The sequence below is a fragment of the Gobius niger genome, assembly GCF_951799975.1.
Source record: "Gobius niger genome assembly, chromosome: 20".
In the NCBI taxonomy this organism is placed as follows: Eukaryota; Metazoa; Chordata; class Actinopteri; order Gobiiformes; family Gobiidae; genus Gobius; species Gobius niger.
Genome location: NC_136871.1, coordinates 12,961,265 through 12,988,338, shown reverse-complemented (window position 1 = coordinate 12,988,338; position 27,074 = coordinate 12,961,265). Strand labels below are relative to the sequence as shown.

At 41.3% G+C, this 27,074-nt stretch overlaps 1 protein-coding gene across 6 annotated transcripts; it reads right to left on the bottom strand.

Moving 5' to 3' along the window:
- Positions 1–495: 495 nt before the first annotated feature.
- Positions 496–25,687, bottom strand: setd5 (SET domain containing 5). 6 transcript variants are annotated; one of them, XM_079578524.1, is made up of 24 exons: positions 25,601–25,687; positions 25,239–25,491; positions 14,952–15,207; positions 14,512–14,611; positions 14,163–14,425; positions 13,502–13,557; positions 13,219–13,406; positions 12,764–12,802; positions 12,418–12,681; positions 11,504–11,652; positions 11,317–11,434; positions 11,128–11,237; positions 10,662–10,908; positions 10,506–10,586; positions 10,124–10,279; positions 9,677–10,039; positions 8,161–8,421; positions 7,975–8,092; positions 7,603–7,829; positions 6,212–6,268; positions 5,677–6,141; positions 3,393–3,625; positions 2,973–3,094; positions 496–2,757 (listed from the first exon to the last, which is right to left on the bottom strand). In XM_079578524.1, the coding sequence occupies exons 3-24, from the start codon at positions 15,020–15,022 to the stop codon at positions 2,735–2,737; spliced, it is 3,711 nt and encodes a 1,236-aa protein (XP_079434650.1). In that variant the 5' UTR covers positions 15,023–15,207; positions 25,239–25,491; positions 25,601–25,687; the 3' UTR covers positions 496–2,734. The 6 variants fall into 6 exon arrangements, 5 of the variants coding, with proteins under 5 accessions (XP_079434650.1, XP_079434653.1, XP_079434649.1 ...); XM_079578527.1 differs by lacking the exon at positions 25,601–25,687 and adding an exon at positions 5,023–5,115 and having other exon boundaries at positions 25,239–25,594; XM_079578523.1 differs by lacking the exon at positions 25,601–25,687 and having other exon boundaries at positions 25,239–25,594.
- Between the last annotated feature and the right edge of the window lie 1,387 nt (positions 25,688–27,074).

Sequence of the window (27,074 nt, the reverse complement as noted above, 5' to 3'; positions counted from 1 at the left end):
AAATTACAAACTTTTGCATGTTGCAGTTCTATGAGACTGAACAAAACAAAAAAACACAGCATATGAGTATATATATATATATATATATATATATATATATATATGAAGTATAGGATATACTGTGTATATAAGTATTGTTTTTATTGCCATTAAAGAGTTGAGGCCACAAAAAGCGTTGAGTGTGATTTCTTTAAAGGGCACTGAGAGGTTTAAATTCAACATTTTCCCTCTGAACTCCAAGATTGGTTGACGTTGTGTATTTGTAAATTTAGTTTAGGTGACATTCGCAAAGCCCATTAATAGTTCTGTAAAGGACCAGCTCCAGGTTTGACAGTTTCTTCTCGAATTTCTCCCTGCTAAAGTGTGGGTGTGTGTGTAGTACTTTGAGTATTTAAAAAACAGTTTTCAAAACCGAAATCACAGGTTGAAAGTAGCAAGAAAGAGGCATCATCAGGTACCATAGTATAATGGTTTTAAAAATCCATTATCATGATTATTTTATTATCAAAATGCAATACAACTCTTCTTAAATCTTTTGGAGGGCAACAATTGAATTAGTTTCTACTATGATCTGTGTAAAAATTAAACAAAACCAACATAAATGTACAAAAAAGAATGCAGCATCTGAGAGGAACCAAGGAACAGACCCAATGATTAACTTCCAACCATCAGACAGACCAGAAACAGAAATTATGTGTACTATGTCTTCATACAAGTCTATATATCACAATTCTGTCTATACACAGGTCACATAGTCATACACAACGTCCTTTTGTGTTTTAAGGTTGAATCTCTTTTATTTTAAGGTGCTGGTAATTTTGAGCCACAAACGTTTGTTGTTTGGGTCAAACATTCCTTGTGTTGAAGTTGTGGCAGGGAAAAACGGACATGGAGGTGGGCAAGTATCCTGGAACTGGCCCTTTTTGCTGCACAGCCCAATGTTGTGCCGGCATTCAAACCAGCTACAGGTCCCACCACTGCAATGAGCACAACCGCCTCCTCAATCCAGGGGATTGCAACAGAAATACACCATCTCATCCAAGGAGAAGTAGCTCTTCTGAAAGAACTTAGCAGCAGTTATATACTTTCATCAATTATCCAAGTACTTCCTCAGAGATCCCTCAGTATCACATGGAATGCAAGGATTGGTCAGAAATGGGGAAAACATGTAAAGTAGTACTACTGAACAAATCAAACCCAACACGTGAATGAAACGACTATTTGGTTATGTCTAAACACAATCACAGAAAACTGCTCAATATGAACAAAATAAAACTGATTTTAACTAATATAGTGGCGAGGTCAGCTCCACATGCAGAACTGGCTTTTAATTCACTGGAAAATGCAGCACCTTAAACCCCAAGAGCCATGTATATCAAGTAAATGGTAGATGTCAGTGACATACAGTATCATAAATAACAGTTCAAAGATGGGTTGGAAGTTGAGATGGAAAATGAATATTGACAAAGGGCTACTGATGATTATGTTATATAATGGAATGGACTGTCAAAACAGTGGGCTTTATTTATTATGAGTGATTTGAAGGTCACTAGAAAACCAAATAACCCCAGTGTAATAAAACCTACTTTAACTACTATACACATAAAATATACATTCATAGCTGCATATCAGCTCCTGCTTTCAGTTTCCCATTAGGGTTAAGAGGTTAGGTGTTCTGAAGCCTGGACACTGGGAGATCTTCTAAATGAAATCCAAATAACAAAGGCATACTGTCTGTGGGCTGATGCAGCATAAGGCACCAGATTGAGTGTGGGTGGTAAAGTCGTCTGAGCTGCTTTAAAAGGAAGGAAAAAAGATCTACAGCGTCTGACTGGCCTTAAACTGGATCAAAGCTTAACTCTCATCATAACCCTTCATTGTTGACTCTTTGAGATCAAATTTAGATGAAATCACCTAAATACGTCACAGACCTGAAACACAACTGGATGTATATTTTGGAGTTTTGTTAACCACAAATCAGCAAAGATGTATAATGAATTACAAGTCAAAGTAGACTTCAATAGCACTCATTTATTTGCATTTTCCATCCCAAACTTTTCTTGTTGAGGGCTCTCTTTACGTACACATTGACTTCTTAACAAATACAAAAATAGACCCACTCTAGAATTCCAACGGATACTGCTTTCGATGAATGTCTGTGAACTTCACTCAAGCCTGGCACTTTAGAAAGTGGAGGGGAGATGGCAGATTTCAAGAAGTCACCATTTCTATGAATGTTTATATGATCTTTGGGCAATGTATCATCACTTTATCCCACAAAGCAAAGGAAACGACAAACAAAAATAGATCCACAAAGTCCTTGTTCCTGGAGGGTCTGTACATCTGTCCTCCTCAGACTCCTATAACCTGAATGCACAGCCGTTTAGGGACAGCAGCACCTCTCACTATCGCACATCTTCACACTTCGAAAAGCTTCCAGACGATCAGTGATCCTGAGCCTGAAAACTGGCTCAGGCCCATCCCTGGTGGGCAGTGTGTATTTCAGGGGCCTACAACGCGCTCCCTTTCAAAGTCCTGGCCGAAGCATCCAGTCTGGGTCCTGTGGCCGGCTAGCCTGCTGGTGTTGAGAGCACTCTGGGCAGGGAGTGTAGGAAGTTGCAGAGTGGTCCAGAGGGTGGTTCAGAAAAGGCCCAGGTGTGAGTACGAGCCAACTGAGGGACTGAAGGAACCTTGGAATGGAAACTTGAAGGTCTGCTGAGGGAATGACGGGCTGTCAGTCCGCTGGCTCTCTGTAGACTGAACACAGATCCACGTGTGTTATTTTTCAATATCACTATAATACAGACCAACCAAAACAATCTTGTATTTTTGGACACACAAAACTGTAGTACTGAATGAATGTCTCTACCCTCTGGGCCACACCTGCTACTTTTTAGACTGCTCAGCAGCCAATAGAGAAGGTGCATGCTTCAGATATAGATCTCACACACTAGTGTCTAAAGTGAACATACCACATTCTTTGTCCGTTGAATCGTCACTGCGCTTGTAAGTACGCTCAGTCTTGATGCTTCTTAGCACTCGCTCCAGTACCCCCTGCCCTTCCCTTAGCCGTTCAACACTAGTCGGAACCATCCTGTGAAGATACAGGGGGCACACAGTATAAGTGTTTCTATAAATCATCTATCAGAGTGGAACAAATAAAGGAGAGGTTACACAGTAAAAATACTGTAAACAGAGCAGTCACCTGTACGGTAAGTCTTTATAGTTATTGTAGTTATTCTGTAATCAAAATCAGGGCTAATTACTATACTATTACCAACTGCTCAACGTAATTTTGTTGTAAAATAATGTCTAATGACAAACAAAACTCTCATAAATGATCAGATCTAATGTTATTAGAGGAGTGGAAGGTAGTATCCGACAGCTCTTACCATTGGTTGTCCTGGTGTCGAGAGGATTCGGAGGGGCTGGCGGTCTCTGTACGGGGACTGGAGTAGGGCTGAGCTGCAGGGGGCTGAGGGTGAGGGGAGGAACGAGGCTGGAGTCTGTGAGTGTGATGGGGGTCCTGGACATAGAGGTTGCCGGGTGGGGTATGTGTGGCACTTCTCGAGTCAGAGTCACGACCAGTGCTCTGCTTTCTTTTCCGATATTCCAGCAATGACACCTGCAGAAAACAAAGAGGCATTGTCCAACAATGGCCTACAGCTCACAGCAGCTTTTCATGGTTCCCACTTAAACATAAGGCCTTTTTCAGCATTCTGGGCATAACACACAATAGCGGCCTTTAGTTTAATCATTGACCTTTGGAAAATCTTCCTTTTGAACACAAATAATGAAGAAAAAAAAAACTTGAAGACACATGGGAACCCAGCTTTCACAACCATGAGTGATGAGACACTTCATGCATTTTACCAATCTGAACACTGTTCATGGCATTTCTTTAACACCTGCAGATTAGAAATCATTCGCAATGGAGTTTGGTGCATTCCTATCGTGAGCTGAATGCATGGTTAGTAGCATACAGCAGCTACAGCCTTTACAATGGAGCAGGCATTTGAAACCATCACAATACGCCACCACACTGAAAACCTACAGCATCCACAGACAGTTCGGGCACACAAAAAGTGTACAAATGACCACATATACACTGCCAAAAGGTTCAGACTTAAGTGGGATGTGTCTGTGTGAACACACGAGGGAGAATGACATGACGATGAACCTAGAAAAAAGGGCCCCTCTCATTTCACTGAATTATGTCAGCTTCTATTGTTGGTCTCACACTAAAAACAAGCTGCTTTCCAGGGAGTAGTCAATAAAACAAGGAATGTGAAGAAAACGCCTTAAGATTAACAAGTTATTGTATTAGCTCTTATTATAGCAGCAGCTAATGTAACCAAAGCTTCTGTCATTACAAGCCTTTCAAGTTTTAAAGACTTTACCATTTCCACATAGTTTTACATTTATTTCAGAATTTCTAATGCATTTAGCTATATTACTTTCATTTATTTATTTTTGCTCTACATTGTTAATGAGAACATCGGGAACCTATGAAAGGTTTCAAGGACATTAGAGAGATATCTGAGGCCAGTGAGATTATTTGATGTGATTTTGTCCATAGACCTAATGTGCTGCACAACAAACTAAAAACATAACATTGTATTTTCAAACTCAATAGCACATGTGCGGATGAAGACATGTAGTACCCTAGTTAAATCCGTAAGTCGTTACTTTGGTATAATCAAAACTTAAGAACTACAATTACAGCTTTTCCAACACTTAATAAAGTTCTGTTTGTATCGTCAATGGACCCAAAGCTGAGACGCCTGACAACCTACAATGTCAAAATAAGATGACTGTGTGAGACAGTGTTATAGACTAATTACAATTAGTCTATATGTGTGCTCACATTTTACCACATTCCTCATACTTCACTCATAAACATGGTCACGACAACTATGTTGGAAAAAGGAAAGGACAGAGCTTGTGTAAGAATGGGGGTGTTGTATGCAGATGCAATAAAATACTGACATGCACACTAAAGGCAGTTATGAAAATATTCACCATATTTTGTACTGTCTTGTATTCACTTCTTACAGCTATAGCCTGGTAATGTGTCTTCCCTGTCACCAGACTAATGGGTGGCTGCTTGGCCCTCTGCCTTGGAAAAAAGTGGAAGAAAAACTTGGCAAACAGAGTAAAGTTGTAGGAGAGGAGCAAAAGGGAGGTCAAAGCTTTAAACTGCTGTGGTGCTGCCAATCTGAGATTACATTGCATGTCGGTGACACATTCCAAAGTCAGAAATGCTCATGTATGAACTCAAACTGGAAACCGAGATTAGAAGACAAAGTAAGGCATCATATGATTGATAACACAATCATAGACAAGTGGTTAAGAGGGCTGGGTGGCATTAAGAACAGTTCAACACCAATTATTTTGCAGTCCCAGCACAAATAACAGCTAACCGATTTTGACCTTTGATAAAATGTATCATTCTGTGATTTTATTTATAGTATTAATGCTGCATAGCTACAAGAAAATGTATTGTTCATACTGGTAATGTAAACCTGTTTAAGTACTGGAGCAGAAAAAATAAATAAAATAAAATAATAATTAAAAAAAAAATGTTAATGTTAACGTTTCAGAGAACCCAGCTATGACGTCTGCTTAATGTCAATGACCGTATAAAGCATAATTTGAAGAGCTTGTGATACTTGCCTTCTTTTTTTGAGGGGGGTTGCTTGTGTGAGGCGGCGTGCCACTGTCTGGGTATATTCCCCCATAATGAGGGTCCCCATACGGCGACATAGACCCAGGGTCCCCCATGAGCCCATGGCCGCTAAGGGAGCTGTGGAGAGAGTCTGCAGGGGAGAAACATTCAGATTTGCAGAGCCGCTGTTCTGCGCTCACGGGGTTACCCAGGTTTGCATTGAGGGGTGAGCAGGTGTAAATTAGATTGAACTCTGTCTTGAAGTTTTGCTCTCTGCTTAGGTCCGACGACAGACACGACGATTGATTCAGTGAGTTAGTTCCAACTGCTGAGCCTTGAGAATCAGGGCCTAAAGCACCTCCGGGAAGAGAGTATTCATCAGACATCATAGCGGCTGGGCTTTCCAAGCTAGAGGAGAGGGACACTTCTAAAAACTGTGGTCGAGAAATGTCATAGTCCGCCTGCGCACATGGCTGAAAGAAAAGGGGAGGTTACTTCACAGGAATACAACCTGAGAGCCAGTCAGTGAGAATGAAGAGGTACCTCTGGAGATATGGATTCTGGCCTGTGGACTGGAGACGCCTCAGGTGACGATATATTCTAAAAGAGACAAACCAAAATTCAAGATACTCACAAACAATGTACAGTATACTTCTGTACAGAAAAACTATTTCTCTAAAACTTGCTCCAAAGCAACAACATGATCAAAAGCAATTGAAAGTGGACAGTTTGTTTTGTACACCTGGACGATAATGGACGATAAATATTTCAAATATTTGGAGACTCTCCTATGTGGCTTCAAACAAGGAATGAGGAAGTCGCTGAAATGCTCCACCACCTGACACTCCCGGCTATTACATGCCAAGGGAAAAAAGGATGGCTGAATTCAATGATGCTTGAGCTTGAAGCTTCCTGGATGGGGAGTGAAATGTCTTTTTCATTGAAATGTAGCCCAGCTGTTTTGTTTTAAAATATATAACAGCACTGGTCTGATTAAAAGGAAAAACTTTGTAGCGTTTTAATAAGCCAAATCAGCATTGTCAGTACGCATGCGAGGTAAAGTTCCCACGGTGTCAACAAAGCCCATTAAAACCACACTATCATAGTAGAAGAACCAGCTGTTAAGTGACTATTGCTTAAAGTGGTTTTACGTCGATATGCCAGGTTCGCATTCATTCTCCATTGCAGTGCGACTGTCCACGTGGACTTAATCAGTCTATGGAAGAGTTTTGATCTATTCACGAGTGCAATAAAGGAACCTCACAGCGCTGTATATGTGATACACCATACGTACTCATCAGATTTTCTACTGAAAGAAAAGATCCAGAACGTCGTGACGAATGGATTAAATTAGTAAATTTGACATAGCTATAGTAATGCTATTTGTAACCGATACGTCTATTTACTTAATACAACAACTTTTTTTTATTTATTTATTGGTCTAGCAAGGGCCACAAGTTCTTTTTCACTTCCCAGTAACACTGTGTCCCCGTTTCTTACAGAATTCTTTTAAAACATCGATTTTCAACGCTCAAAACATTCAACATTGTGTCACACTCAGTCATGTTAACAGTTTGGGATACGATCTGGGTAGTCCTGACCTTTAACCTGGACCAGCATGCTTTGCGCTCGGTGAAATACCGAAGAAGTTTAGGTCAACAAAAATGAGCTGTAGATGGAGAGCAATGCACTGAAGAGCCACTCTTGGAGCAGACTAAACGGGTGGTCTGGCTCGAGCTGTAGTATTAGTAGCTGTAGCTGTAGTATTCTCTGCACTGTCCTATTAATTGATCCTTTTCTAGTTGTTTTTATTTATGATTTATGGGTGCAGCTGATAAACTGAATTTCCTTCGGGATTAATGAAGCAGTTGCATCGTATCATATCGTAAGCGCTCCAACATGTGTGAAAACGCCTTTGCTTGAGTGTTGCTTACCTCAAACTGCAGTGGTGTGTTACAGCGACTGGTTGGCTGTGAGGGCATAGGGGAGAAGGGCAAGCCATTGGACAGAAGACAAGAGTTGTGGAGCAGAAGATGAGGTGCATCATCCGGGAAAGGTGGCGTGATAGGCGACAGGGGCCGTAGTAAATGCTCTGAAGAGGTTTCTGGCCTTGATTCAATCAAATACTTGGACCTGCGCTTTTTAATTGGTGCATTGACTTCTGCAAATCAAGAAGAGAAAACTAATCTTAAAAAGCAAAACATATTAATTTTGATCATGGAGTTTTAATGACTGACATATGGCTTTGATGTTTAACAGAACACATATGGAATATTAAATGAATGGTGGACAGACAGGACACTGACCAGCGGACAGTGGGTTGGGGGTTGACCTGCTACTCGTACTTTTCTGAGACAAGGTAGATTCTGTGCCGTCCTCAACACTGACAGAGCAGCTCTCATCTTCCAACTGCTTTATCCACCTCTGACATGAGAAACAAAAACAATCAACATCGTAATTCAGTCTCATGAGAATGCACACCGAGGACTTACCTTCTTGTAACAGCCATAAGTGCCATCCATCTGGAGCGGGCGGGGTCTACGTCTCTCAGGGTTAAAGGGTGAGCCGAAGCGGATGTAGTGTCTAGGCGTGGTACAGATCATGGATGTATGGGACAGGCCCGGCAGCATATTGAGAGTGGTGGCTAAAACGGTAGGGTCGGTTGTTATCCGTAAGGGACGCTCCACGGGCACTTCCTGAGGCACTTTCTCACCTCCAGGCGTTTTGTCATTTAACCACTCAGTAACCAAGTACTGCAGAGAAAACATATGACAGAAAGATTAAAAAGGTTCATATATACTTTGACAACAAGCAAGGATCAACAATGGGAATGTTGTTCAAATCAAACGCATATGAATTTTAAAATGACAGGAGAGTACACCCTCGAGTGACACACTGGTAGAATCTGATATACAGTGCTGATCAAAAGATGGTTCTTAACAAGTAGACTCAACTTAAAAATTAACTCACAAGTTTATCAAGATGTTTTGCAGAACAACTAGAGGCCATCTGTCCAACAGTTGAAGCTCAAAAGAGGATAGGTACTGCAATAAAACAATGACCCAAAGCACAAAAGCAAATCAACTCAATCCTGGTTCGATTACAACCAGGACAGGGTCCGTCTGTGTGGAGTTGGCATGTTCTCCCCATGTCTGTGTAGGTTTCCTCCGGGTACTCCGGTTTCCCCTAAAGCCACTAAAGGTAAAATACATGTACAATAGGTTCCCCTCTGGGGCCAGGAACAAGAGATTTGTACTGGACTTTCCTGGGTAAATAAAGGTCAAACAAAAACTTCCAAATGGTTTCAGAAGAATAAAATACGTGTTCTGGAATGGCCCAGTCAAAGTCCTGACCTAAACCCGATTGAGATGCTGTGACATGACCTGAAGAAAGCAATTTACACCAGACGTCCCAGACATCTCGCTAAACCAAATGCCTTTAAAAGGTCCAATCGGTGCAAAATTGTTTATTCGGTGTTATTTTCTGTCTGGTATTCACACTGTCATGACATCCTGATGGCAAATGCAAAAAAGCGTACTCATTTTGAACGTGGTCTGACTGTTGAGCTGCATAAGCAGAGCCTCTCGCAGCGTGCCATCACTGCGAAGGTGGGACACAGTAAGGCAGTCATTTTGAATTTCAGAAAAAATCCTGAAAGTTATAAAACAAAATAGTCAAGTGAAAGACCCAAAAAATGTCACCAGGTCCAGCTCTGAGCTGGAAGATCGATTGGCTGTCCGTCAAGACACTGGACGATCTTATGACGCTTCAGCTCAACAACTTGAACACGCCCACATTGTTTTTTTGCCTTTGCCTTCAGGATATGACGAAGTCACTTTTAAAGGGATGTGGTCCTAAACTTTTGATCAGCTGCAAAACAGCCTACTTCAGTTTACCATACTCAAATGTCTCCCATTTCTTTTTCTTGCATATTGAAGTTCTACTTGATAAGATGAATGAAGGTGAAAGTGAAATTACACCTAAATAAAATAAGCAATGCCATCTCACCTTCTTGGTCTTAGGGTAGCGAAAGTTGCCTCTGTGGATACAGTTGGGACCTTGGCCGTCGCCATCAAAAAGACCAACTGATCCTACAACTCCATCTCCTTGTTCAGCACCATATGGACCCTGGGGTGCCTCCTCCTCTAGAGCAGCACCCTGATCAACTAATGATGCAGAAGCTGCCAGTGCTGCTGCTGCTGCCGCCTGTTGAGCCAGAGCCTGTCGCTGGCGACGTGCACGCTGCGAGGAACTGGATCGGTAGCGGGAAATTCGGCTTTTGGGCCTGGGCTTTGCAGGTCGTGTAGGTTTGGCTGCAACAACAGGTGCTGGCAGGGTCTGAAGAGTCTTTTCATCAGCTGGAGTAGGCTCCTATGGCAAATGCAGTTAGTAAAAAAAGAGCTTAAAACTACTTGAGCAATTACAATTGTTTTAAAGGTTAAGTTATAGAATTACTGTAACATAGGTGGTGCGCCGTGTGCTCATTCCAATCCCAGCGGGAGGAGCTGCTTGACTTCCCACAGCGGCGCCCCGAGAATCAGCTTCCACACACTCCTCTTTCAAATCGGTCACCCCTGCTTTCCTCCGCCTTCTCTCTACAATGTTCAGCGTCTACACACAAAGAAAAATGTACGTCAGACCCTGAACACTGACACAGCAGCAACAGTTACTCCGGGGGAAAAAACATTTAAACATTTTTAAGGATAACCCTTCATGATCACAAGTCAATTTCAGACTACTTCGGGAGAACTACTATAAAAGAAACAATTATAGAAGCGTATACGGTTCACTTTTGTTACAGGACAATGATTTGACAATTAACACAGTTAAGACATACTTTATTACTTGAGCCCGATAATCCATTCTCGAACAGCTCAATGTCCTTCTCTTCAGCTTTAAGTTCATCCAGTGGCTTCTCCTTTAATGCGGATGAAAACAAGAGTTAGATAACAGGCTGAGCAACTCATAATCCATGGTTATGGTTACATTTTACCTCAGTATCACTGGATCCTTGTAAGTCTTTGGCCTCTGAGAGCTGTTCTAGGGACTGGTTGAGGTCACTGCTTGAGCCCTCCTGCTCTTTCCTACGGGCTTTTCTCCGCCTCGTCTCTGCTCCAACCAGCGGAGTGGGGTGTAAAAGTGATGGAGGACTCACCAAGTTTTCTGTAGGGTTGAGATTATGTTTCTGCACTGGGCAGTTTTCATTCCCCTTATGGCAAGCACAGTCCACTTTATAATTACTGAGGAGTACAAGAAGTGCAGAATTATTATATAAAAGACCACATACATTATTATTATATATTTATATACACATGCTATTCAACAGTTCTAGCTTTTAAATTTACTCAAGATATTTGAAAATGTTTAGTGTTGTGAATCACTGTGGCATGTATATAGTTTATTTTGGTTATTTTAGTTGTGTTGTCGGCAATAATTGAAACGAAACATAAAATACTTACCAACTACTAAATTCAAAATCGAACCCAATGGTGACCTCAGAATCCTTAGTGATTTGACTAACAGCATAGATGCACAAATGAATCATCCCCTCTGCAATCATATGTCGGACCTGAAGACAAAACAAATGTTTATATTTACAGCCATTTTAATAAATATCTTAACGTTACTAGTAAAATACGGCAGCTTACTTCAGCATTGGGTGTACAGGACCTCCTGATAAAGCGGGCATCGTTCCCAAATGTTCGTGCATCAACACACATTTCTACATCATTGTACTTTGAGTAGAAGAGCACAAAAGGATAGGGCCTAAAAAGTAATGACAGGTGTAAGTCAAAGGAAGTTTGTACTGAATGACAGGAGTTGCTGTAATATTACTTTTTGAAAAAGTGTCCATTGACTTCAAATTGCTGCTTGAGCATGACTTTTCCCCGGTACTCAATAATGAGGGTGTCCGGCTCCAGGGTCTTGGCCGCTCGGAGAATCTTCCGATGTTTCTGCACTCGAGTAACACGACCCAACTGCAGCTACGCAAAATCACAATTATACGAGTCAGCGTTTCACACAAACACAGAAACTAAAAATTTGATGTGCAGCCATTAGGGTTGACTTCAAATTTTATAAAAATGGCTTTGTATTCGTGTAGTATTTTATGTCGACAGTCCTGTGTAAACTAATAGGACGGAGGGGGCGGGCACAACTCATGGCGGCACCCACGCAAACGTCCGGAATAAGAACTTCATTATTATTATTATTATTATTATAGGGCCCTAAACTGAATTCAAAAAGGTTGCATCAGTGCGAGATGATCCGGGTAATGTGTCTTGGTGCTTTCTGCACAAAGACATGTATGCTCCAAAGCTCCTTCTGCATCTAGCAGTGCCATGCACACATGCACTGACTGGCTAAACGTCTTTGACCGCTCACACCTGGTCCCAAAGTCTAGTCTCGACCCACACAGAGCACTGCCGTGTCAGCGTTTGACTCGTGTTTACAGACTGATGTGCTGCTGAGGTGGAGCCATCAGCCAAATAATGCAATCAGGATTGTTTTCTCTGGATTCTGCACTGGTGTTTGATTTGTGCAACTTGTCCTGTCTCTGTCCAGTGCTGGACCGCAGTAGCCCTGTTCATGTACCCATTTTATAATGCAAGTGTAAAACCCTATTCTAAACTATGGGGAGTATACGTACAGAACCTACTATTAATCAAGCCTGAATAAATTGGTAGCGCTTCTAGTCGCATGTGTTCACTTCAACCTTTAAAAGAGCGGTCACAGTGTGGGGAGCGTACCTGCATTTGTGAACCAAGCACAGTGTTGTTACAGGAGAGTGCCGTCCGGTTGATGGTGTCTATGAGCTCTGCAGGACTGGTCTGTACTGAAGAGGGCGACTGTGAGGCTGTGGAGCCGGCAGTGTGATGCTGGACAAGTGACTGCACATCCGCGCTGTACTGATTGACCACAGCTTCCTCATATTGGTCCGTCCACTTGCGGATTTTGCTCTCCCACCCCTCTGCAGTGTTCTCATCCAGCACATTAGTATCTGTTGTAGAGTTCTGTAGGGTACATTGTCTATTGTAACTTCATTGCAAAAAATATATATAATTTCTCCAAAAAGATTTTTTTTTTTAACCATACCTTCATTCGCATGGACTTTCTGGAACCTTCTCTGAAAGCCTGGATGCAACAAGAAAAAAAATACAGTCGATATACGTTTTTAGCTAAGTCTTTGACAATAACTCCAAACACCCCTTGATCCCTTTCTTACACATCTTTATCGTAAAAAAAAAGCCTATTTTGATGTAAAACGGTTTATTCAGTCTCCCTTAGCCACTCTTCCTGGTTTAGCTGGGCACATGCATGTTGCTTTGTGGTAGTGAGGCTTTGGCAAGTGTTTTTGCATTTCGGTAATGTGTGGTAAGCTGTGCTTACACACCAAGGATAGTCACTGGGGAAGCATCTAAAAATGTATTTTATTTCTAGTATATTAACAACTTTGAATTTATGCCCATAGAATTAATGTAGAATTGTTTGACCAATAAACTGTACACTATGAGTCACATTTTGCCCTTACTGAAGTAATAAAGTCTTACCTTGACCTTTTTGGCTTTTGTCATTCCACGCGTCTTTTCCGTGCTTTTTTTCCTCTTTTTGGATTTGCTCCGTTTGACTCTGTTGACCGTCAGTTTAATGCTGGTGGGCGTGTGTTGTGTAGCTGTGTAGGACACTGTTGAAGGAGACACTTCTTCATCGCCACTTTCAGTAGCACTGCTCTCCCCCACTAACAATAAATATCGAGGGTTATTTCAGATGCTTGTTTTCACACTGTACATTTGCTTTATTAATTTAATTAATTAATGGTTTAACACAACATACCAGAGACATTATCAGGATTTTCCTGGCTTTTTGCCCTTTTACAGCTGTCGATGTCCCTGAAAAACAGGTTAGAAAAAGGGTGTGAGGATTAATTAAAAAGACGCTAGCTTTAATAACAGGCATCAGTCTTAATTATTCAGCGCAATAGGAAATAGGTCAACAATATGGACTGCTCTTCAACAAAATCAATGACAATGAGACACTGGCATGTACTGCGAATCACATGTCCAACTACGGTCAACTTTTAGAACAGTTTAAAGTTTGGATAAGCTGTAGGTTTACTCTGGCTGAACTTTGCTCTGTGCCTCCACAGGTATCAGTTTATAGAACAGATTAAACAGGACACCAACAGCGTAACATGCTATCCTGTGATCTAAATAAAGACAGTGAAGGAACATGAAGAGTACATTTAGTTGTTCGTCAGCTGACTTCCAGTTTCTTATTTCTGAGTAATACTACAACAATCTTTATTTTATTACTTTGATAGCTATGAATAATCTTGAGAGGAAGGTTGAGAATGAAACTTCACTCCATGCACTAATATTACATCCTTTGAAGTATAAGTGATGAGGTGAAAACAATGCAGTACTCTATACTGGAATTAGTCCATTGTACCCGTATAGTATACATGGAGGAGAGTATAGGCTAGGTGAGAACAGACCTGCAGTGATCACACTTGATGAGGATACTGTCTGCTGTCAGGCTACATTGACACCAGCTCGAGTTCGGCTGCTCCTCATCTGAGGAGCTGTCGCTGTCTGCAGAGTTGTCCTCAGCAGGTTTATGATAACGAGAGGCTCGCACGACACCGTTGAGTTCCATGCGGGGAATGATTGTTTGGGAGAGCGGGGAAGCAGGTGGCGTGGGGGGCGGAGGCGCACCATAGTTGTGATCTTGGCAACACACAACAGAAGACTGCTGCATCTAGGAAACAAAAGGTGGGGGGAACAAAGATTTTACTCATTATGAAAAATTCTATAATTAATAAACTTAGTGGAATTAGTCCTTACAGCAAACGGTAGACCGCGATACCCATGACTCTGTGCACTTCCACAGCTGTGGTTGTAGTTCTTCTCATTCACTGCAGGACTTGCTTCTACTGATTCAGGGCTGAAAGGTAAGACAGGTTTAATTGGCTACAAATTATTCATCATTTTTATAACTGAGGTGGAAAAAAACAGCTTCAGCTGCAAACATGTGTATCGTATCACCTGCACTGCACAGTGCACACCTCTAGTGAGAACACAGAAGCTTTTTTAAACATGCCATAAAAGAATTCAATACCCGGACAGGATGGAGCCCTTATGTGTGGAGTGTGCATATTCTTCCCAATTTGCAATAATCGAATAGTTCAATGCAGCATTCAGTGTATTCTTTTGGACTCCATGCTTGTAGTATCCCCAACTCTAACCATAATGATGAGCGAGCAGGAAATACTCCGAGGACTTACTCGGATCCAGCGGCCATGTCTGAATATGACGTTTCAGGCGTAGTTACTCCCAGAGCGATTACTATGCTCATGACGTCCAGCACAGCGATGCTCGGGGAGGGGGATGAGGGGGGAGGGTGGGTGGGGGAGGGGGGTTGACTAAGGGTAGGGGGGAGGGAAAAAAGGCTAAGAATCACAGGGTTCCAGCTACAGCCACAGAGCACGCCAAGGGTGGGTGCCACCGAGCCGCACGCCACGGCCCACCGTCATTGGGGACCTACGACACAAAAACATTAATCTTCAGGGGGGTTTTGGCCTTAGTTTATAAAAATAAAACAACTCAAAATGTGCATATCTTTCAGCAGAAAGTCACTTCACGAAGTGAAGTTTGTGCATCAGGTAAAATGTGATCCTCCCTGACATCCGTATTTTACACAGAGTAAGACAGGCTGGTGCTGCACCAGAGAGATGAACCTATCTAACCTCGCCTGCAAACTGAATTCTTGTGGTGTTATTTGTGACTTCACAAACATGAGAATCCATTATGTGCTGCTACCACGGATATCTCTACAAACCAAATTGGTTTGGACTAAATCGATACTAATCAATACACGACAGCAACAGAAAAACTCTGGTATGCTGCTACATACTTTAAACACAATATTTAGTTTTTTCAAAACAAATAATTGAATGACTTGGTAAAACAGATGTTTAAAACAGAATCAGTCACTAAAAAAAATAATACAAATATCCACAGTGGACCACTTTTAAATGTTTGCTTGAATATTGAAATGAAATCTATATGGAGCAGGACCAGGCTGTCTTTTGACTCAGGATAAAATGTGCATGTGCATTTACTGTTACACTCAAAAGTACAGACAAGTATTCAAATATCTGCAAGTATTATTCCAGAAACCACCGACATAATCTACTTTAAAATGTGTTTGAAACAAGGGTCGTGAAATTAATCAAAAAGACTGTTATAATTATCACAATGCAGTCTTATTTTGTATAAAACAAACCAATCCTGTAGTTTAAACCTCTACAAACATGTTCTGAAATGCATGTGAGTTTTGCATTAGTTTAGTTTAGTCTTCTGATTTTTAAAATATACACCACAATTAGGGGTGTAACGGTACGCTAAAATTGTATTCGGTTCGGTTCACGGTTTTGGAGGGCTCGGTTCGGTTAATTTTCGGTACAAATAAATAAGAACTAACAAAAATTTTCTTTTGAAAAGCTGCCATTACACAATAGAGTTCTTGCATAAAATAAATAAAAGTGACCCATTTGGGTGATATTTTAAATAAATTGCACTCTTATAATGAGAGTTACTGTAACTCATGAGAACCATGTGGATTCAACTCAACAAAAAGGCCACAGTGAACGGCTTTTTACTCTCGTCTACTCGCCAAACTACTGTCCTGATACTCTAGACTCACCAGACACAGTAAGAAGAGGGTTTAAATGAGAGTGAGGCCCAGTGTCTGCGCAGAGAAAACATGAGAGCTGCGCCCGGGACACGGGTGACGTGATGCAGCCGCGGAGGAGCCGCGCATGAGGCGAAGCACCGGGAGACAGACGCCGAGCGGGACACGAGCGGAGAAGCACTCGCGCTTTGGAAGTGACGGGGGAAGGCGGTCGGTTTCTCCTGCTCATTCACTTCACCAGACTACTCCGTTTTGGTGTTATATGTGGCGAAGTAGGCGGAGAGTGAGTGCGCGCTGGAAGAGCCTGTCCCCGTAACAACAACGCGTTGAACCGGCTCTGAGCGCTGGTGTAACTTTTTGGCTGAAGTGCGGACGTGACGGGATATTGTAGCGAGGCTCAAGACTTTTAATCAAATACTTAAAGCCAGCGCCTGTAGTTTCTCTCGGCTACTCATGCAGCTTCAATGTACGTCACTCAATAGCGTCCGTGCGGAAACTCGCGTAGGAACTTTGTTCCGCGGCACTTAATATGACGCTAATAATAAATTTACATTAAAATTAAAAAATAATACACCGAAACGGTACGCTAGTGGACCGAACCGAACAGGCCGAACCGAACGGTTCAATACATCCCCGTGAATCGTTACACCCCTAACCACAATAATAACTGCAAATACAAATAACATTAATCTGTTTGGAAATTTGTGCAGTCCTATTTGTAACTCGGCTCAGGTCACAGTCCAGTATAAATAGTCACAAAAAAGAGAAAAATCCGAGGCACTCCAAAGGTCGCGTTCGACCTTCTTCAGGGCATATGAATTGTATGCCCTGAAGAAGGTCGTAAGCGACCGAAATGCGGCGGCATGTCCATCCAATAAAGGACTTTTTACCAGGTATCGGAGTGCCTCGGATTTTTCTTTTTTTTGTGCCTATGTACGTTTGATCCTGAAGAGCACCTGACCTTCTTTACAGAGTATTTTACCCACTGAAGCGATCACTTTGTTCCTCCCTGTATAAATAGTGGCGCACGGGTTAGTGCTCATGCTTCTCACCAAGGTTTGATTTGTAACTGTGTGTTTTTGATGCCTCTTGGCCTGGACTGCTTTATTATTATTTTTTATTCAAAAAGTACTTTCCTGGTTGAATAAAGGTTTAAAAAATGTAAATGCCCGGATGGACAGTGTCTTTCTGTTCCGATTTATGCTACCGCTTAAAAAATGTGCATTAGGTATATGCGCAGATAGACAGCCTCCCTTTCATCAGTCGACCCCCGGGCCTCTGTGGCTACTAAGTAGCTTACCACCACTGAGTACAGAGAAAGTGAAATTGTCCCATGTAAAGCCATGTAACCATGTCTGTGAAATGCACTATTGTATTAGTGCCCCCCACCACCAGGGGGCACTGCGGCCTCAGCCCCAGTCTATTTACAGTGACTCATCCACTGCATCATGTGACTGAGCACTGAGCCAGCCCAGCAGTGTTTTCTCACGCTCTCTCCCTGCTCTCCAGATGTACAAACACAGAATAGTTTTTAAAACATAATTTGCAACCAATTCAGTGAGCAAGTACAAGCAGGCCAACAATGTTACTGTTATGTTATTAAAACAGTGGATGATCATCATATTGTAGTTAGTTTTACAGTTTAAATAAAACAAAAGAAAATGCCAGCCACTCAACACCATCGCCTCCTTCAAATATACAGCCCTTCTCATTGATATGATCACCCTTGTGCGAGTAAACAATGATCCAAAAAGATGCATGGGATAATAATCTCTTGCATCTGGTCTAAAAATTATTTATTTGGCCCCACACAACAACCTCAAGCACATCGGCTGATCAGTCGATGGCTGACTTGATCAGGTTATATCACAAAAAGGTATAGTATGGATAATGCAATACCATGTGCAATCTACATTGTATAGACGTGCGATAATTTCATATTGTGTTAATTTTCCGCTTCTAAACGCACAGGCGACTACGTACATAGCTGTACTGTGTTTGTGAAAGACAAATATCACAATATCATCGATATCGCAATATTGCAGTTATTAAGGGTTTTCAATAGCCCAACTTCACATAAAAAAAGACCATGGTAAATAAAAAGCCTCATTGCCTGAACCACCTCTTTCAGGAGTCTTTGTCATTCTTTGTAAGACTACTGCCACCCCTCTCCTCAGTAAATGTAACTAAAGCAGTTGTTATTGTTGTTATTGAACTCCACATTTCTCCCCTACATATTGCACTTATACTTGACTCCGCCTCTTCCACATAAACATAACTAACTAGCTAACAGAAACTGTATCCGCCCTATCAGCAGGTGATAATCTGCAGAATATCCCCTTCAGCCATGTCCAGAGTCCAACAATAACCATGAAAACAGCTAGCAAACCAAACTGACTTAAATTAAATTATTTTAGAAAGTCAGACTGTACATTAACAAGCAGACATTTTTATTTATATAGGATTTTAGGATTGTGTGAATATCAAAACCTTATCAAGCTGTAGGCACAAAAGATACTGATAAGCTGAATTTTAACAACTAAACTGAATCAACAAAACCAGGCACATGACTAACACAAAAGCCCAAGCAAAAAAAAACTTTTAAAAATGCCCCATTGCTTACTTCGGTAAAATGGAGGGGAACTAAATTGGCATGTACTTAAACCAATCAGAGCTTTAGATACTGTATGCTTTTACAGTGAACTTTCTCACCAAATTAAAAGTTACCTACATTGGACTAAATAATGTCTACACCAGAAAACTCCCAAAGTCATTAAATAGTACAGCATTCCTAAAGCATTCAAGTCTAAAGATGGCCCTAAGTGCACAACAAAGCCCTATCCAACTTCCAACAGCTGCACAACCTAAAAAAAAAAAAGAGCATTTTCCTGGCATCATGTAGGCTACATGGGCGTTAACATTTGAAAAGACTAGTCTTTACCCTTTCACGCATTATTTTATCTTTTCAGAAGACGACACCTCCTCTCCGCTTAACAGCAGCTGCGCACATAACTCCTCCCCTTCCCCTCGGCACTGCAGCCACAGTGACTTAAATGGCATTCATTTAAGAAGTAAGAGTAGGAGGAAACAAACCTATGACAGAAGCTTGTGGCTGCATGTAGTGAGTGCTGGCGTGGAGGAGGAACACGTGCCCAGAATGAACCGGCTCAAGTTGCTGATGTTATGACGACGTGTTCCAAATCAACACATAGCTACCTCACAAAAAAAGCAAGGCACTCCTGGTGTGTACAAAGTTACACAGTACATGACCTCCACTGAGCATGGACCACATTAGCCTCTGATCAAACAGCTGATCACACCAGGCTCAACACAAGTGCTCTGCAGGCATGAAACATGTGGAAACAACAACGTGCTCCTGAAAGGCACTATACCTGATTTTTTTTAGTCGTGGAACAAATTTTGTTCGGACTCCTTTGGTACGTTGTAAAGTATTTCTATCAATTTCATGCAGTCTTAGGCTAGATGTCTAGCATTTCTGTGACAATGACCCTTAAAAGTGACCCTGCAAGCTGTGAAATGTGTCTGTAAACTCATTCCTGAGAATTACAAATATGTTAGAAAAGTTAGGATTAGGAATGAGTTTGGACCACAACAAATGTGTTCCTCTTTCATTGTTTGGAATTTAAAAAAAAAACAGGTATAGGGCCTTTAACTGAGGCAGAAAACACATTTCCACAGGAATGGTACAGGGTAGGAGAACGGAGAGGTTTGGGGGCGTTTTCACAGCTGTGAACCAGCGAACCAATCTGCACCCATAGTGGGTACGAACCATTCTAGCCTGGGGCCACCTCTGCTGTGGGGTCTGGAGTGGTTTGCTTTTAGGATATAATGAAAGACACAAGTCGCTTTAGAGTCAACAGGCCAAGGCCGCTGTGGGAGTGACCGACTGGTTTTGTTGCAAGGCAGGACTGAGGTCATCATGGTGAAGAAGGGAAACTACTTTGTGTTTATCACCAACTATTTTGTAATCATTTCCCTTCTCTGCATCACTGTAATGCATTATGAAAACTCATCAAGCCAAAGCATGTTTATTTATGATTTCGTACACAAGGCTCGCCTTACAAAAAGAAGGTATGCGAAATTATAATCCATAAAATAGCACATCCATAAAAACTTGGGACATGGGAAATACACAGTACACAAGGCCACGTGTTGGACGTGTTGGACAACCGGCCATTGACCAGGGGGGTGGGGCTGAGGAAACGTGTTGAGGCAGACGCAGAACGACGGGGGCGTGGTTAACAAGCAATGCAATAGATCTGTCCTCCTTTCTAGATGCTTTCAAAACAGAAAAACATACATTGTTTTAGTTCTCAAAACACGAGTACCCAGCCAGAAACAGCCGTTGCTACTAAGCTAAACCTTTTAGTTTACCATAACTTGCTGTCTCACAGAATACATCTGCTACTCGCCAAAATACACAGACACCTGCCTTAATATGACAAATGTCCATTTATGTCTGCTTTAAAGGGACTATATGGAGTTTAAAAATGTTGAAACTAAGTATTTTCCTCCCTCTACATGTTCCAGCCATGTCCTAATGTGAAGAATGATCTCAGACCTATTCACCACAACTGCCTCTAAAATCCGCATAAGACCTGAGGTGGCAGTAGTGAGTGTAAAATGACCAAATTGCATCTAGTCTCTTTAAGGCCTGTTGTATTTACTATTTACAAATATGTATTTTTCTCTCATTTTTTACTCACGTAATCCCGAAAACCACTTCAGACCTCACCGTAGAGGTGGCCCCAGGTGGGAGCAGCATGAGGCCTTTTTGCACCAAGCAGTTCATGGGGACAGTCCCTGAAACCTCCAGTCCCCCTTTAGTCACGGGAACCCCCCATTCCATCTGCTTGTGTTCGCACTCCACAACAGCCGCCGGACAGGTGTTCAATGACGTAAGCGCCATGCTGCCTCTATACGCTAAACTGTCACACTGTTTGCAAAACAAACTTTGTAGCCTGTGTCCGAAGGCATCCGGATCAGACTTTACACTGTGGAAAATTCATAATTGCACAAAATACAGCCTGCAATCAGCAGGATTCGGGAGTTTACAGAAGAACAGGATACACCAAGTAATATTGTTTCTTTTCAGGAAGCAGGAAAAAAACAGAGGAGACCACATATCAGGAATTAAAGCCGGTGACTAACTGGCTCGATTGTGAATTTGAATAAATAAAGAAAAATTACTGCCAAATGTAGTGATATTCTTGTCCCTTGCTACAGAAACTCATCACCAAAGAGTTCCTATGACTGAACAGTACTACACTCGAGGTAGCAGCTGAAAAAGATTCTCCGAAAAGGGGTAAAGTACCCCAGTACTTCCCTGTTAAAAAGTGATTGTCTGGTACGTAAAAAGCACTAAGAACTGCAAAAGGTTCCTGCAGTGGGAAAAGGCCTTTAATTATGAGGGTGTTCACATAATGATGGAAAGCACCCCAAACTGCTCTGCTCCAAACCTGTCCCATGGAAAGACGGCTTTAGCCTCAGTGGTTCTAAGGGCTCCAACCGACAGTTAAAGACATACAAAAACATATCCCCATTCAATTAATATTCACACCATTTAACAATTTAGTTGAAAGGTATTCAAACTTTTTTGTTTTAAATTGGGCACAATTTCTCCCCTACATCACTGGTTGTTTTTGTGTCTCTCATTTCAGGTAGACTCAAATTGCAAGTTTGTTCACACAGTAACATCTTCTGCTGCCACACCAGTGAAGTTAACATTTTCTTCTTTACCACAAAAAACTATTGAAGTAAACTATTCACTTTTTTGTTATTTCATTAAACTATTAGCAAGGAACATTAAATCTACTATGGATCCAAAGCAACATAGAAAGAAGAAAAAAATACTGACAGTGCCCTCGGCAGGCAGTGCAAACATCGCTGCCATGGCAACAGAATTGCTACTATGAATGTTAAGGCCAATGGCTGCTCTTTCAAGGAAGAAAAGACACACCAAATCTCAACACTGAATTGGCAAATTGGCCGCTATAACTGAAAGAAGCACCGTCTGTTGGGTCAAGTAGAAAAACTAAAATCAAAATGGCTCAGAGGGAGGAACTAACAGAGAATATTCAACAAGAATATGCAATATTCAAGAATATTCAAAGAAGTAACAGCAAAGTCTAAAATCTGAAGGTTGGCCCACTACTTTCAACTGCTGCTGCCCCATTATCTTCACAAGAAGCATTGCTTTCCTTGGTACTATCAGAATACAGCAAAGACGGCCTCTGCAACAACACTCCCACAAGAGCCAGGGAAACACTGGCAGTCTATTGGACTAGCTCCAGCTCTCCTGCACCAATAGAAGAGGAGCAGCAAGGCAGGCGTCACGGCCACTTGTTTTCAACCCTGTTGTGCAAGATGGAAAAGCACACACCAACAGGACACCAGAGGAGACTTAATTTACACACAAAATTCTAACATTATATTTGGTTCATTACAATAGGCACAACTCTTTATTTGAAAATACTTCAGCCATGACACCGTGCTATAAGATTTTCTGACCTTATGTGCACCCATAGCAGAGTATGTCTGCAACAAACTACTTAAAGTTAACAATATCTGAACTTTAACAGATAAAAGAAAAACAAACCTTATATCAGCAATGAAATATTGGCAATAAAGACAACCATGCAGATCAAAACAACCTACCATTACACTTACATTTACATTTTTATTTTTATACAAGGTGTGCAATTTACAGATTCCTGTACACATTCAAATCTTCTTTAAGCACACCCACCCCCACGAAAATCCTTCATTAGTCATGTCAACAATTTCTGGTACCATCTTGCCCTTTCCTGGAAGCCATCTTAAATGATATGACAAAAGAGGTCATGGTAGATTTTATATATAATTATATAACAATAGATTTAAAACAGAAAACTACAATGCCAAGTGCTAATCTTTAATACAACAACAACAATGTGATGACAGAAATAATTGCAGGTGAACTGCAAGGCACCATCAAAGATCCAATAAGCCATACTAAACTGCAGTTTCTGCTAAATACGTAATTCAAGTGAAAGAGGTATCTTTCATTCATAACATCGTTGTGCAGTTGTTGTACAATGACAAATAAACCACCTTAACCACCTTAACCGTAATCATCTCGTTAAGATAATGTGACATTGTGCGGGTAACGTTAACAGATCACACCTACATACAAAATATTGAATATATGAACATCTGCTCAAATTGGGCAAAGGGTCTGCCTGATCTATTACTATTACATGTGCCGCTTGGCAAGTGCAGTCCTCCGGTCTAGTGACTCCACAAAACATGGATACACTATTACGTGGTGAAGCTGTGCGTAGACCGAAACCATGAAACGCAGGCAATGTTTGGGGCAGCCATTCGTGCTTCCAAAATATTTGACCTCACAAACGAGGCGCGTTGCAAGAATCGTCCCAATGTTATTATTAGGTTTTGAAGATCGTGCACTCGCACGACAACGCTCGTTTTTCTTAGCAGCAGCTTGTTTATTTGTTTAAAAGGCAACAATTAAGGGCAATTGGTTATCTACAGAACGGAAAGACAATCCATTAAACATTATGTGGCTAACTAAGTTATTTCATGTCTGGACCAACTGTGCTAAAACCAGAGAGACGACGGAATATAATTTGAAGCTAAAAAAGGAAACAGTCCCCGTCTAAAATACCAGCCAGTTCTGTGAACCGCCATCGAGGCTGGGGGTTGGGAAGTGGGGGAGGTGAAAAATAGCAAGTCACCACCAAACACAAATGCTTTATATTTATCGGTTTCACTTCAAAACACACGCACAATTTTTAACCAGAAGTGAGATCAGACCTTAATTCTACACTGGGATCAGCGATATATTAATGACGACAACACACTCCATGTTAAAATGGTATATACCTTATGATTACATAATTATATCTATAAACGTGAACAGAAGATGCATATTAGTAACTAAAGTATCTTCGTTTAATGCAATGTCGTGGGGCTTCAACTTCTTTGACAAACTGCGTGGCAGTATGCCACAGAAACTAGAAAGAGCATGGGAAATGTTCTTTTTAACCCTAAACATGAGTCTATAAACCGTGAATTGTGTGTTTATTTGAGAACACTGTCGTATTGAAAGCTCAAGAAAATAAGGTACAATAAGCATACTAATTTTGTATCGATTACGCAAATAGACACATACATCCCAACAAAAAGGGACACAACCACACTTCATTATCCAAGGAAGTCTATTAGGTTGGTTTAGTGTACTGACATAAAGGACTACAAAAAGTTTGGAAACTTTGGGTTATTTGGATTCGATTAAATGAATTAACAACATGAATTGCAATACGAGGCTAAGTTGTTGGAAATCATTTATCTAAACATGAGTCTTCTTGGGCGTCCTGAATTAAAAACAAATCCGTTCATTTTGCTACATTGGTTTTCACAAAATAATGTCCCAGAGTAACAGGTTGGAATAACAATCTAATGCAAGATATACTTATTCCACTATAGTCAACTTCAGAACACATTACACTAAATAGTATGCTTTCCTAAACCAGTTACATGGTAAATACTCCAGCTTACTTACAACTAAAATCTTTCTACACAACGGGCTTCGATTCACTTTAACGTTAAATGTATTTCACAATAGCGCCGTTCCCTCATGTAATTGATACAATTATGCTGCTTAACAGCAAACACTGTGTTCTAATCAAATGAAGTGGACGCCAAGTATTGGGCTAAACTAGCCAGTTAGCCAGGTTAGCTATATTTGTTAGCTAAGGAGCGATGATGGGTCGACCGAAACATGGTCCGTGTTTGTTTTTCTCTGAACGTGCTCTTACCGTTGATAACACTGCACAACTGTATCTCATATACTCACCTAAAGAGACATCCTAAAATCGTTTATATGAGGTAAAATCCAGTACAATGAAAAGCCTTTGTGATATCCCAACATGAAGCAGACCACTAGGCCCGTAACAAGGCCTCGGAGTCTCCCGTGTGTCTGCCGTTAAAAGTAGCTCCCTCTCTCTGGATCACAAACAAACTTCTCAGTGTTTCCACGCATTGGCGTAAAGTTAAATTCAAAATCCCCGTAAAGTGAAGGTCATCCATGAAGTCTTTCCGGTAGATCCCTGCAAGGCATATCCATTTATTTTAGTTGGTATAATATTTATAATAGGTATTTATAATGAGGTATGTGCTGCTGAATCTAATGCACTCTGATTCAGTGAAGGTCCGTACGTTTGCAGAAGCGCCCATCCCCCTCCTCACCGGGCTCGAGCTCAGGTCCCTGTGAAAATGACACACAACCTGGACGCGGGGTTTCCCGGGCGACCGCGCAGGGGCTTGTTGGGTGCGTGTTGCGGTATGTGGCACATGATTGGGACAACCCCGTGTCAATCAACTCGCACAGCTATATTGGCCAATCACAACCGCTTCCACGTCAGTGGGCGGGAGTAGTGCGAAGGAGGGCAGCCACATATCCGCACCATTACAGCTCGTCGACATTTGGATACAAGTTGGTGTCGGGGAAATATGTGCGCTTCAGATGGGATTTGGAACTAATCTTTCGGGATATTTTATAAAATTGGAATAATTTTAACAATCTAATGGGATTACTCTTTTGTGTCGATGAATATTTACAGAGGATTACGTGCTCGAACATATTGAGTAAAAAGAAAAGGGTCATGAGGTCCGTGTGGGTTTCTTTTCTTTATGGCGGTCACTCGATCTTGCCGTCAAAATGTTCACTATTATGCATTTTCTGGGAGGATTTTTCACCCTTAACGGATACAATAAGAGAACATGCGTTACTAACAATGATATACCATTTTAAGGTCATCTCAAATGGCTATTAAGGCCATATATTTTATTACGTCTCATAGATCTTTATGGTTTCGTGTTAATCCTTACGGAAAAGGTTGCGATCTCGTTTGATATGGAGTAAAGGCCGAAGGCTGCACATCATTTCCAGCCGTTTTGGCGTCCGAGAACTTTCTATTGTTGAATAAGCGGCTCAGTACTGCGCCTGTAGGCCATACGTAATAAAACACGTCTGTGAATGTGGGGAAGGCTATTTTTCCACTAGTCGGTAGTCGTTCACGATGATATGTCCAACTGTCCAGATTTGATCATCTGCTGGATTCAATATGTGCTCCTTTAAAGAAGACAAATGAATGGCCAACATTATGTTAACAGAGCGCAAGTAATGTACGATTGCCTCTTCTATTCTTCTGAGCCAGTTGCGCCCTCTGGTGTGCAAATTATGTAAAGACAGGCTACAATACCGTCAAGCCTTTTCAGTGTGATATGAAAGGAATTACCTATATTATGGTATGATGAATCAATCAACCCAGTAGGCCTAGTAGAATACTTTATTCCATCAGAATGCGTAATAAGGCATTCTCTTCGGTTAAATCACTACAATTTAATCTGAAGTCACTATATACAATATATACAAACATACATATACAACAGCTGCCCCTGGGAGCCTGATCTTTCAAATGTATCTAACCTTACAGCAGTTTAAAGTCCCTCAGTAAATTACACAAAGCTTCTCCAATCTTATACAAATTTTAAGGTAGAAGAATCATCAATGATGCCAAACAGTGTATGCCACATTTTGCACAAAGTCTGTTAGAAACACAGTATAAATTAAAACATATTGTTGGCACGTGTTAATGACTGGCCTCTGAGGCTTGCTGTATAAAGTCCA